We start from the raw sequence: 14,300 nt of genomic DNA, 5'->3' as shown, positions 1-14,300 counted from the left end.
GGGGGAACGTCAGATCGGCCCCATAACGCCTCTAGGCCTAGACCTCTGTCGGACTCCCAGGAAACCAGGGAGAGGGCATGTCAAAAGCCGAAGGAGGGTTACGGGTTTTTCATGCTGATCTGGCTTCCTTTCGGCAGGTCCTGTTGTCGCTTCCCAGGCTGCCGAAGATCGAGCACGGGCACGAATCTTGAAGGATTGCTTCTCGTCCTCCGAGGCGTCCTCCCCACACAGGGGTTGGAGCTCTCGGAAGGACTCGCGCCCCCTAAAGAAGCTTTAGAGAAGAGGACGCTTCACGTCCTCTCTCTCGTCACGAGAGGATGAAAGAGTAAAGAGACCACATTTTTCCCTTTTAGAAGAATGCACTGGCTCTTTTTCTAAGGGACATTTAAGGAGGCTCATTCATCTTGCCAGAAGAGTGATTTGAGCCTCCTGCGAGAACGCTCATGTATATATCATTTATACATTATTAAGGAGGCTCATTCATCTTGCCAGAAGAGTGATTTGAGCCTCCTGCGAGTGACCGCTCATGTATACATCAGGTATACATTATTTAAGGAGGCTCATTCATCTTGCCAGAAGAGTGATTGAAGCCTCCTGCGAACTGTGAACGCTCATATATCTGAACGCTCATGTATATATCACTTATACATTATTAAGGAGGTTCATTCATCTTGCCAGAAGAATGAATTGAGCCTCCTGCGAGTGAACGCTCATGAAGTTAGAGCTGTTTCAACCTCGCTAGCATTCCAAAAGAATATGGTAATCAAGGACATTCTTGATTCCACCTTTTGGAGGAGCAACTCAGTATTCGTCCCCTCTCCTCATTGCGCTCCGTATACGTTAGGTAACGTTCGCTTTACTTCGATAAAGCAAGCTGATAAGTTTGACGGCCGGCTAGCTGCTTTGCACAGTCAAACAACTTATGTCTCTGGTCGACAAGCACCTTGCGGAAGACGAAAGCCATACGTCTTCCTTTAGTGTTCACACACTTCAGGAGCAGCGTGCGGCTCTCCAGGGAGACTCGCATGAGGACGTCCCTTAAAAATATTCAATGTCATACGCAAAACGCGGTTCGTCATAACATTGAGATGTTGGCAAGGTCGCTCGCCAGGACGCCTCTTGGCGGGCCTTGCATGCATCAAGGCGCTCAACGAGTTCCTCTCTGAAACGTCGTTAGAAGAATTGGTGTTCTCTGCTCAGACACGCTCGTAGCTAAGCAGGACGTTTTTTGAGGACGCTCGGCAGGACGCTTTCCAGGACGCTAAGCAGGACGCTTTTGAGGACGCTTTTCAGGACGCTCAGCAGGACGCTTTTGAGGACGCTCAGCAGGACGCTCAGCAGGACGCTTTTGAGGACGCTCAGCAGGACGCTCAGCAGGACGCTTTTGAGGACGCTCAGCAGGACGCTCAGCAGGACGCTTTTGTGGACATTCGCCAGGACGCTTCGGTGGAAGCTCGGCAGGACGCTTTGCGAGAGAAAAGACTTGTTGAAGGCGTCTTATTTGCTGTTGAAGACATTTCTTTACAGAAATTTTTGTTTTTAAAAAAGGATTCGGGAGTTAGCGGATGAGACATACCCGAATTTTTTCTTCTATCCCTCTTTCCTCTTCATCGATTTCTTTGAGAATCGGGAAGATTATATACTCGAATTCCTGGGTGACTTTCGGTCATGTTAAAGGGTTTTCCCCTATTAGCAAAGTGCTAATAGTTTTGTCAAGTCAGGACGTTTTCCCCATTGTCATTTAAGTGGGGACCCCTCATAAATGGGGTAGTTCTCATTGACATAGATTTTAACGTTTTTATCGTTTAAGCGGATAAACTCATTAACAAATTTCGGAAGAGCTCTCATTCATTTTCAGAGGCTCATCCGGGGTTAAGAGAAAGACTTGTAGACTTTCCAGAAAGTCTTTTGTCCAATATCATAAGAACATTGAACGGTCTTTTTCGATCCACGGTTCTCTCTTGATGATCTTTTAAAAGTCTCGTTCATTAGAACGTGGACAGTCGTTTTCCTTTCTTTCTCTCTTCCTCGTCCAGGAAAGATGTAGTAGAGAATTCGATGTTCAAATTACTACAATACTTACGTAGTTTATCTGTGCGTCATTTTGCTAACGCATGGGTCGAGTCATATACGCATATCGTATTTACCTCTGCGGATAGAAGCCGAAAGAAACTGTTGTTCTAATGTATTTATTTGACACTCCCTTCAACCTTCCAAGAGTTTTCGGAGGAAGAACAACTCTTCAGGTATTGTTACGACAACACCAACTCAGCTTCTGTATTTAGCGAATTCTGTTTCGTTTAAATAGGCCTGCTTGAGAGTTTCCTTTTGCTCGATATCATACCTATTCATTCGTAAAGGGAGTAGCTGGCAACTCAGCCAGTTAGTATTCTGTTCACCATTGAAGCTTTCCTTCGAGGAAGACTTCTCCTTCACTCTCTTTGATAGAGATCGAAGGTGGTCGATCTCCAATCCTTATATGTTTTCTTGAAGGAAAGAATTTAGGATGGAGATCGTTGTTCAGAATCCTATAAATATACTACGTATATTAACCTCGCGACATGATTCTACTAAGCAGTTGAATGGTCCTAGGGGTAGGCGCATATCCTAGTTTTTCTACGGATTGCGACTTAGACGAGAAGTATTCTAATTGAACTGCAACTCGGGGTTGCCTGCAACCTCCCAGGAGTTTGTTTCAATTTTATATTCTTATGGTTTTGTCACGACAACACCATTTCAACTTTTATATTTACCGAAATTCGTTTCGCCTAAATATAATTGCTCGAGCATATCTTTTATGCTCGGTGGTTCTCGGCCGAACGCATTCCTTTGTGGGATATGGATTACTGGCAACTCAGGATGACGAGTCAGCGGGAGCTCAGGCTCTGCTACTGCGTATTGAACTGCCTGTGCCAGGCTGATAGCCGCTCAGTATCAGCTGGGCCTCCGAGATGCACGGTTGTTTATGTCTCTCTCTCTCCCCTGCTTTGATTGACTACCGAACCTATCTCTGCCCAACAATCTTGGACTTAGGTCTCTGATTAAAGGGGATTCTCGCAATTATGAAGGACCATCTACTGCTGTGACGATAGATTCCATCGCCTTCGATATTGTGAGAATTTTCAACAGAGATATCTTAGACTTATTCGTTTTACTGTTTACCGCACGGTAACAGAAGTCTGGACAAGTCTCCCGCTGCATCGCACTGATAATGCTAATGATTTTACAGACATCTGAGTTTGTCTGTGAAATATCTCATATTCGTAGGTGTACAATTGTTCATTGTTCATCCCGAATTAACAGATATGTCATAAAGACATCGCCTACTCTCCGACCTGACAGCTCTACTTCCAAATGTTCAGCCCATGAGAAGCAGTTCTTCAGGCGGCTTTCCCCTGTGTTTTCATTACTGAAGAACGCCCCGCTTTCATTGCAACTACGACTTCTCACCGGACAGCAATGAAATAGCGGTTAGCGTTTTCAGTCATTTGTAAGCACAGGTTCAGAATCTTGAGAATCTTTTTCTCGATTCGTCTGTGAAGACGTAGGTTGCATTCAATATCTACCTTCGTCTTCAACGGTACATAGCGATAAGATCTTCAAGAGATGGCAGTCTCTTGGCCAAGGCAAAGCAGTGCTGCCTATTTTCAGTGTTCAATCGGAGGAGGGCCGTTTCTGGAGTAAGTGAAGGGAAATGACTATTCCTCCAACTCGACCTCTGTGAATTTCCTTATGGTTCTATCTTTCCGTCTGAAGTATGAGTAAGCTAGAAGTCCTAACTATTGTAGAATATGCAAATTGTTGTTGACGGCCTCTAGGCTCAGAGATTCGGTTCTGTCAAACAACAAAGCTTCACGATCTTTGAGGTCTGTGGAGATCTTGAAAGTCTCTGGATCAAAGGTTCCGGCATGGAACTTAGACGTAGTCTGAGTTTCTGATGCCAAAAGCATTTCGAACCTATCCTTTCTGCGAACTTATTACACGTGACCAGAAAGGCTAATATTCTAACCGCTCTAGCCACGGCAAAGAGGGTTAGTGAGGTTTTAGCCATCATCAGAGGTTTTGGCTTTAAAGGACATAATGCGGTCTGTCCTCTAAGCCTTCCGTTCTTGATAAGAACGAAAACCTGTCTAACCCTTGACCCGAAGGCTTGGAGACCAAGGGTATGGCACAATTTTATTGGGCAAGGGCATTAGAGTCCTGTGCCCTGTAGGCTCTCTCAAGTTTTATCCTGATAAAACTATAGAAAGTCAAGGTCAACGGACAATCTGCGGTGCTCCGTAAAAAGACCAGACTGGTTCATGTCCAAGAACACCCTGGCATTATAGCCAAGGAGTTCTTTTAAGAGGTCTCATTCATTATGTTGGCATAAAGATTTGAGATTTTTTCTTAGTATGAATGCTCAAGAAGTGAGGGCGCGGCCTCGGAAGCATTTCAACAGAACATGACACTCAGTAAAACATCCTGAGTGCACGCTTTAGCGAAGCAAAACTCTGTGTTCGCCTCACACTCCGACAATCTGCGGTGTTCCGGTTAAAAGACCAGACTGGTTCATGTCCAAGAACACCCTGGCATTATAGCCAAGGAGTTCTTTTAAGAGGTCTCATTCATTATGTTTGCATAAAGATTTGAGATTTTTTCTTAATATGAATGCTCAAGAGGTGAGGGCGCGGCCTCGGAAGCATTTCAACAGAGCATGAAACACTCAGTAACATCCTGAGTGCCACGCTTTAGCGAAGCAACTCTGTGTTCGCTCACACTCCGACGGGATGTGAAGACGACATTTGAGATCTGTGAGTCGCTAGGACCATACATTTCCGTAGATATATTATTGGGGGCAGGAAGCAACACGAATCCTATCCTATAGAAAAGGGATAGGTGTGCTTTTAACTTTGAAGAGTTGGTCGCTTGAGGCGCGTTCCTTTTTCTTAGCCTAGAAGTTATGGAACTAACTTTGATAGGTTAGGTCAGGTGGTGGTTTTAGCTTCGGTGCCCTCAGAAGTATGGTCATATGGTCTAGTCACATTGTGGTCACGTCCCCGTTGACAGATCATCTAGAGCGCACCAGCATTACAGGTCTCTACCTCGCTGGCAACTCTAGTAACGCAGAAGCAGACTTTGGTGACAGTAATCACGAAGTCGGCTATGCTAACAGGTGAGGAACCAAGATGTATATCATCTACTTAATTTAGTTTCCCAAAAACAAAAAATCCTATTCTGTCATCTTCCCACCATCCGAAGGTGGGATTCAGCTATATATATATCTGTCAGGTAAGTTTCATGAACAAATGTTATTGTTATAATACAATTAAGTTTGTTCATACTTACCTGGCAGCTATGATATAATAATTAAAGTGCCCACCCACCTCCCCTCAGGAGACAGTGGCACTGATAAAATATGAATAGAAAATGGGAATAGTTCCTGATATCCGCCTCCCACGGCGGGAATGGGTACTACCACCTGGCCGCCCACTGCGTGTGCCGCGAATTTTTAAATTCTGTCGGACTTCGGAAAATACAGCTATATATATATCTGCCAGGTAAGTATGAACAAACTTAATTGTATTATAACAATAACATTTCATGATTAAATCAAGTTTCATATATACTTACCAAGTAATTACTGAATTGGAGCCCTCTCTCCTTCCCTCACATAGACATGGGGGCACAAATGAATTGTAGCTCTGCTATGTTGTTCTTCTGAAAGTGGGCTGGGCTTGCCACCTACACAAAAAAAAAAAAAAAAAGTGCCACCAGACCAGGATTTTTAAATTTTAGGCTGCCATGGTTAGGAAACCTATAGCTATGTAGTTACTTGGTAAGTACATATATATGAGACTTTATTTTTTCATTAAAATGACATTTTTTATATGGAGCCATTAATTGCAAGTACATAGCTGTATTTTGTGTAAGCAGATCCAGGTTACACTAACTTGAATTGAAAGAATAAAGGTTCCACTGCTCATGCCCAACTCATAGTCTGTATCCACCATAAGCCAAGTTAAACATTCTGCTTTCAAAACACTCAGATGGAGGGAAAGGTAGGGGGTCACTGAAAATTATGATGAATGGGTTTGTATAAAAAAATTTTGTTTTTAAAATATTGTTACTTATATGAAACCTGGTAATCAAAATTAACATATATCCTAGTTGAGTGAGAGGTCCAAGCAAAAGTTCCTGGAGAGAATAGGAAGACCTAGATAGAGTTAATTCTTTTTTTCGTAAATGACAGACAGTAGAGCCAGTGACAGTCTCAGAAATCTAGATAACTCTGAGTAAAGATAATATACACACCAAGCACATAGGGTTTTTAAAGGTAGATTATGTTGATATTAGGAGCCATTTCCTCTTTAGGAATACTGAAGAGAGGTTGAGACAAAGATCCAGTAAAAGAAGAGGAACATCAAACTAACAATCTGCAGATGTAGGAAGACATGGGTATTGCGGGAACTGAAGACTCACCTAGACTATTAGAAGAGGTAAAGGGCAGATGAGAGGATCCACACAGAAGCCAATTTCATGAGGAAGAAAGTTCACAAAAATGAAGGAAGGGGTTGCTTCAGAAGTTTGTTGTGAAAGAAGAGGTCAGAACCTACAATGATGAGAATGGGATAGTCAGAAACATGAAAGGGCACAAGGATACATAGGCCATTATAGGACTAGAGCATGACAATAACAATCCACACTATTTGAGCCTGGCTGCAGTAAACAGTCCTGAATAAACCTGACATAAAGAAACATTGCTAACAGGCCAGGCTAGGGCATCTTCACTCAACCTGCAAAACTTCACTGACCTGTGAGGGAGAGAATAACCCCAACAAAGGTAATACGTACAATGTCACAAACAATCAAGGCACATTGAGACCACTGCCCAAACTGCAGATAAAGAACTCGATTACCGACAAGCAGAGAAGCTTGATCAGCGTCTCAGTGGCTTGAACAGTATGGTCTTGGCCTGCCACCTCGGTGGCCACGAGTTCAATTCTCAGGCATTCCACTGAGGGGTTAGAGATGTGTATTTCTGGTGATAGAAATTCACTCTTGACATGGACTGGAAGTCTCGTGAAGCCGTTGGTCCCATTGCTGAATAACCACTGGTTCCATGCAACGTATAAACCATACAAACAGGAAGTTTGATCAACTCGTATAATCACAGGCTACACAAGGAAAGAAAGAAGACCACACCAAAGCTTTAAACATTAAAGGAAGACAAAGGAATACAGAAGTGAATCACTTCTGAAACAACGTATGAAAAAGCATAAAGTAATGAAAAGCACAACCACTGAAAATCTGTGTAGCTTGGGTAATGTCACATGTGTTTGAAGAGTTCCACAGGAGAATGAGTAATATGGCATGTGGCAGCTAGTGGATTTTAGGTTGTATATGAACAGTAGAATTTTTCTTCTTTTCAACACTAGAGTAAAAAATGACGAAGGACAAAGATAAATCAACTTAGGAAATATAAGCTGCATACTGGAACAACATCATATGTTATAGTATTTCAACTGTTTATCTACCAAAATCCTTAACTTTGCCAGTGTCATAGAGGGATAGTAGGTTTGGTGCAGCCCATTTTTTTGCTTCATATAATAGTTTCACAACTCGTGATCTCATACATACGTACACTGTGCATCCATATTTTTTGACATGCATATTCACAGTTGCATCTGTTGAAATTAAGTATTAATTCAGATACCATGTACGATTTTCAGGTTGTTAAGGAAGAAGTGTTTGGCTCTATAGCCTCTATACTAGAATTTGATACAGAAGAGGAAGCTATTCAAAGAGCCAATAATACTGATTTTGGCCTTGCTGGAGCTGTGTTTACCAAGTAAGTATAAAGTTTGTTTTGGTACACTCTTTGTCTCACGTGTAATATTTCATAAGGTCAGTTACTAGAGACATGTTCATTAAATTTAATTTTCTCAATAGATAAGTAATTTGTGTGTGAAGCCACCAAAAGAATTTGTTTAATACTAACCTGCAGAACTAATACTGTTTGCTTGTACCTTTTATGCAACAAACTTACCAACATTGAATCCTAAACATTCAATACAAACATGAAAATGCTGCATATATATTAATACACATAAAATACAGGCACATATATTTCCTTTAGATATTTATATATGCAGAACTTACCCCAAAACAATAGGCAACAAGCCAGTTGGTCTATATGAAATTAGACTGCTGTTGCTTGTTTCCTGTTGTTTAAAGTCAAAACAACCAGATTTAGCTCCCTCCAACATCAAGCCATTCCTTTCTTTGTCACTGTCCAGTGCACACAGATGCTTGACAGCTCTTTGTTGTCATGGCAGACAATCTTACTTTTAGTACGTATTGTGAATTTGTTTGCATTCTTATGGTGGATTTATCCAGTCATAGCAGCGTGGCTTCATCAGCTTCAACGAACATAAGCCACTGTACTTCTTGCTGCAAATGGGTAAGTGTTAATTTTGATTTTGATGGTCATACTGTCTGTTCTAATTGTAGGCAGTATGACTGCTTCGAGATCAGCTGTGATCAGTGCAGGGATTGGTCCGACTTGCAACATGAGGACTATGTGTCTTACATTAAGTCAGTACTTATTAGGAGTAATAGCAAAAGTAAGATTAGAGGTAAGCATATGGCTTCAGATATGCAGGCTAGTAGTGTAGGCACTTTTATTCTTGGACAAGGATGTGCAAGATCTTGTAGTTACCGGTGGTAGTCTTGCAATGTTACTAGACCAGTGCGAGAAGGTAGATGATTTGGTTAAACTTGTTACATCATCTGACTTTGAGGTAGGTCTAACAGTGAGATCAGGGATATCTTTCAATGATTTTAGCTCTATCCTTGGTAACTATAGAGACCTTGTAGATAAACAGATCAAGGATTTAGCTGATAATGTTGGAGATTTGGCTAATCATGTTTATTCCAGCTCCCTTGGTCCTGTTTTGGGTTTGCCTGTGAGAGCTCCCATCACAATATTCAGCTAGATGGGGATGGTGATGTGGATCTTGAAGATGTTAAGTAAAAATATTTATTACCATTAATAACTATATCTATTGCACAGGCAATTAGTTTTATATTGTGCAAAAAATGCTGATGTGTTGGGAGATCTTTCAGACTCGCGGCAAAGTAATGCAGCCATGTAGGGTAACTATGAACTGCTTGTAATGGGAGAATAGCCAGGAATTCTTTGAGCTGATGGGCTGCTTTAACCTTGATAAAGATTTTTATTTAATGACAGTAGCTTTGTAAACAGCAACTAGCATTCAATCCATGTCAATGTCAAAGTAATCAAAGTGAGAAAGCCATTACGTAAATCAGTACCGAATGACTTTTGCTTTCCCGCTCGAAGTTCTTAGGATCCTCCTTACATCATATAAAACGCTCTTGCTGATTCAACTAGATTTGTTCAACCTACCTTAGCCGTCGCAGCATTGACTATCATTGACGTCAGCCAACTTTAAATGCTTTGGAATACAAACATAAATTTGTAAAAACTAAAATAATTACAAACACTACTTACGATGGATACAATAATATTCCCGTTCATGAAGGAAAATGAGTAAATATATTTTATACATAGTGCTACAATCAGAAATTCACACCATCATCTAGTGCTCTATGAATGAATCCCATCTGAGAAATTCCAATTACTTCGGACGTATACCATGTTTTTAAGTATCTGAACGCTTTTGTCTTGCAGTTTTAACTTATATGATATAATTTGCACTGTGTTTTCATATTCTAGAGTAAATGTAGTGAGATTAGGTCTTTTCAGTAAAAAAAATGGGAAGTTCGATGAACAAAAGTTAATGAAAACTGTATCCTCACTTTTCTTGCCAATTCTACATTATTTGCAATTGTGTAGTAATTGTAAGAGGTGTGTGAAGCTTTTACCAAGTCTGTCTGTATGATTGCCACTGTGTTTAGTATTGTTATTATGACTGCTCATGCCAATTTTTGTATTTAAAATGAAATAATAGCTTGTTTGGAATAAAATATGCAATCAGCAGTGATTAGCCGTAGGCAGCAGACAGTACTAAATATTCTTTGCAACATCATTTTGGATCTTGCTGCATTGTATTTACACATTAACATTTCACTTGTTTCCCACCTAACTGTCCAACTTCTTTAATTTTAAAAATCTTCAATTTTCACCCCTGTTTTAAACCAAACTCTTTTAATTCAATCTTTTTAACAGGGATATTCAGCGTGGACACAGAGTTGCTAATTCCATTGAGGCTGGTACAGTTTGGATAAACAATTACAACCTGTATCCAACTGAAGTGCCATTTGGAGGTTACAAACACAGTGGAATAGGAAGAGAAAATGGCTTGGCAGTTATCGATTTCTTTACTCAGACTCGTACTGTGTATGTAGAGATGGGTGATGTTGACTGTGGTCCCCTGTATCAGGAATAATACCATTGCAGTTAGTACATAGTATACATTAAGTAGATTTTTGTATTTTAACATTTTTATGTAGCTGTAGATATTTTTAGCAATCATGAATGTGATTTTTACAAAAGTTGGTGCTGTTGTTGGCAATGAAAGATTCTATTTTTTATACATTGTTACTCAAGGCATTGTAGTCAACTATACAGTAGAGACCCGGTTCACGACCGTATTAGAACTCGACATAATCGGATTTCGCCACTAAATTTCCAATAAACTTTGTATCTGTTTTCAACCAAAAAAACCAGTTTCGACCCCGACCATATGATGTTTGTAAACCAACTGTTTCCGCCAACCGCCGCTAGTTGGCGTCATCCAGTGCTACCAAATGTAGCATAATTTCATGTTTTTTAGCATAATTTGACCCAAGAATTGGAGCTTAGCATAATTTCTTTCACACTTAGGGTTCTAGTACAATTTTAGAATGTATTTTCACTAAAATTTTAAATAAAATGCAGAAAATTCCTCAATTTCATACACAGCTATAGTGAATATATGTATCTTCATAGTGAAATTGCCTCAAAAGCAGCACTAACAAATGAGTTAATTGCTAAGTTTGAACCCAACTAAGGAATGTTAAATTTTGCGAATATAAATAAATACCCACAGTGGCATGACAAACGATCAGTAAAGTGTTAATAATGTTTTTTCTTCACGAGTAAAGAATTACTTTTTTTCCTTTTTTAAGTTTTATTTTTTTCAGTAGATATCAAAATTTTAATTATGTCTGAAGTGATTTTCACATAATTTTCAAGTATTTATTTATTGTGTATGTGATCTGTTAAAGAAAAATGGTGCTTCAGTGGCATGATAATGATCAAGTAATAAGTACGTATGTTATTCTTCTTGAGTAGAGACTGGTTTGTTTGTTTACCTTTTATTTAGTTTTAATTTTTCAGTAAATATCGAAATGTTATATTTGAAGTAATTTTCACACATTTTCAAGTATTTATTAATTGTGTGTGTGACCTGTTATAGAAAAATGGTTCTCAGTGGCATGATGATGCAGTAATAAGTAAAATTTGTATGTTTTTCTTCATATTTGTATGTGTGATCACACATTTGTCAAATAGTATACTAGTGATTGCATATCAAATAGTATACTAGTGATTGCGTATGTGATCTATTAAAGAAAAAATGGTATTTTATTTCGAGTTTGCTAACAAGTAAAGACCATCAAATTATTAGTTATAATATTGTCTGTTCGTAACTGTATCATTTCACCTAATATATAAATGTTTTAAATTTCCATTGCATCGTTGTTTTAGCTCAAATGTATTAGAGAAAAGAGATAATGATAGATTAATAGCATAATTCTGGCACAAAATTGCACCATATTTGGCATAAATTCTTGCTTGGACCGACTAGCATAATTTAGCAAAACGGTTGATAACACTGGTGACGCCACTCAAGCATTGTTTAAAGTACGCAGCTATTGTTTACAAACATTCAAACATGTGTCGTGTCTCGTACACCTTGCGCGCATTTCGTTTGCTTTTTCGGTGGTATCAACTCTATACGCAGTTACCTTTTGATTCATCATGGGTCCCAATATTACTACTGGCTATCTATGTTCTAACCTTTTGCTATTGTTAATCTCTGAAATAATGGAAAGTTTTTAAATGGCATCTCGCGTTTTCCTTCTTCAAAATGTTTCCATCATTTCCAACTCCAAAATAAACCTTAAGTTTCGTCTATCCTCTCCTCTGCATGAAAGTGATGAGCGAAAAAAAGATTTAATCAAGCACCCTTGCTTGATTTTTTTTTTCAAGCGTAGACCTATTTTTAAAATCATGCTCACACTTGAGGCGCGTGTTTCAGTAGCAAATGCAATACGTATTGAAGTGTTAGGTTTGGAGTGAAGGCAATGTTACGTACGTAGGTTACATGTGCGGTTCGGTAGCGAATGCAATCTTTAAGCTTTGTTAAGCTTGCCGGTAAAGAAGAGTTTAGCCATAGCTTAAATCAGAGAAGCCGCTATGCCATATTAAGTGCGTAGTAATTTAGAAATTAAGACGAATCTTTTATGTCGTACTGTAATACGTCAATGTTTACGTGTAAGATTTCGTAGTGAAATCAGTTACATACGTAACATGTTCGGTTCGGTAGCAACGCAATCTAAGCTTTTTAAGCTTGCCGGTAAAGAAGAGGTTAGCCTTAGCTTAACTCAGAAGCCGCTACGGTATACATTAATTATAGAAATTAAGAAGATTCTTTATGTCTACTGTAAAAATACGTCATTGTTTACGTGTGAGATTTGGTAGTGAAACCACTGTTACATACGTAACGTGTGCCGTTCGGTAGCGAACGCAATCTTAAGCTTTGTTAAGCTTGCTGGTAAAGAGGAGGTTAGCCTTAGCTTAAATCAGAGAAGCCGCTATGTTATAGAATAATTATAGAAATAAGACGATTCTTTATGTCTAGTGTAAAATAAAAAGACGTCTGAATTTTACATATGTAACGTGTGCGCGGTAACGAACGCAATCTGTATGCTTGGTTTACTATAAGCGTCCTCGTAAAAAAAGAGGAAAGTTTGCTTGATATTAATGCTGGTACGTAATGGTATAGTAATTATAGAAATTAAGAAGATTCTTTTACTTATACGTACGTACGTATATCTGTACCATGCAGTACCATAATATTGTCAGTCCAATAAGCTTGAAACCAGCCCTGATATTGGACAATTTGCCGTAAAAGACGCACCTTTTTTATAAGGACATTTATGAAACAAAATCGTTAGTATCATAACATTTACTGAAAGATAATTTTCAAGCGATTTTGTGTACAGTATTGTAGTTGACTTCGTATAAGATTTACCATAAATTAATATCGAATGCAAACGTTTCTATGCTATGCCGCTATGGTTTATTTACATCCTTAAATGCCGACTTACTGTAAAAGGCAAAATTTTCGTAAGTTTTAATAACAATATAAATTGGGTTTAATTTTAATAGTTTATTAATTTACTGTAATAATTAGACTGCTTTTCAATGTTTTTATTATGTTAGCAACACGTTTATGCCTACCCCCTACACTACGTTCTACTTACTAATCACCTAAGTAGCCTTAGCCTATGGCGCTTGGTCAACAATCGGTTGGACGCAGGCAGTTTTCTTTTATACTGTATATTATACATTTAAAATTATAAAATATACGTTTAACATGATATTTATTTAACTTTTAACTTATTTAGTTGTAATTTACATGTAATGTATTGTATAAAAAGGCAAGGTTAGGGTAATAACTGATGGTCAAGAACGGATTAATCCATTTTCAGTTATTTCTTATGGGAAAACTTGATTCAGTTCTCGAAATAATCGTATTTCGACGCTCCTTCTGGAACAAATTATCGTCGAGAACCGAGGCTCTACTGTAATTCCATATGGATAGTACAATAATTATCTCAAAGTGCTTTAGTTCAGTATTGGTTATACCTGTTTGGAGATATGTATTTTATATTACTAGGCATGATGTCATTTTGATCATAACAGACAGTGTATGCTGTTTTTCTGTAATGCATTATTTTGTCAGTGAAATACAGAATCTGCACTTAAAAGTGTGCCTGGCAAGGCTCACTGAAAACTGAAGTAAATTTTCTTTAACCACTGTTTTGTGCTAGCTGCATTGCCCTCTGTAACTTTTCATGGAAACCCTTTGGTCTTAATATTTAATTGTCAATTCCTTTAAACTGTAAATGAGACTCACTGGTATTGTTAAACTGTTAATGAAAATTCTTAATTTGGCAGTACATAGTTTTAAGTAATACTAATGTTTACGTACCCATAATTATGATAAGTAAACGATTCCTCTTTTTCAAAATTGGAAATTAAGCATGCAGTTTTTGTGTATTTTATC

The 14,300-nt window shown here is 38.7% G+C and overlaps 1 protein-coding gene across 4 annotated transcripts in view; it reads left to right on the top strand.

The window, feature by feature from the left end:
* The window catches only part of LOC135226539 (4-trimethylaminobutyraldehyde dehydrogenase-like), a 53,429-nt gene extending 42,711 nt beyond the window's left edge, over positions 1-10,718 (top strand). For 2 of the 4 annotated variants that reach the window (XM_064266198.1, XM_064266195.1), the window contains exons 12-13: positions 7,713-7,831; positions 10,193-10,718. In XM_064266198.1, coding sequence (XP_064122268.1) covers positions 7,713-7,831; positions 10,193-10,412 — 339 coding nt within the window. In that variant the 3' untranslated portion in view covers positions 10,413-10,718. The remainder of the gene's footprint in view (positions 1-7,712; positions 7,832-10,192) is intronic. The other 2 variants (XM_064266197.1, XM_064266196.1) reach the window with 1 other exon arrangement.
* The last annotated feature ends 3,582 nt before the right edge of the window (positions 10,719-14,300 follow it).

This window comes from Macrobrachium nipponense, chromosome 14 (genome assembly GCF_015104395.2).
Source record: "Macrobrachium nipponense isolate FS-2020 chromosome 14, ASM1510439v2, whole genome shotgun sequence".
Lineage (NCBI taxonomy): Eukaryota > Metazoa > Arthropoda > Malacostraca > Decapoda > Palaemonidae > Macrobrachium > Macrobrachium nipponense.
This window is presented reverse-complemented; position numbering and strand designations above follow the sequence as displayed.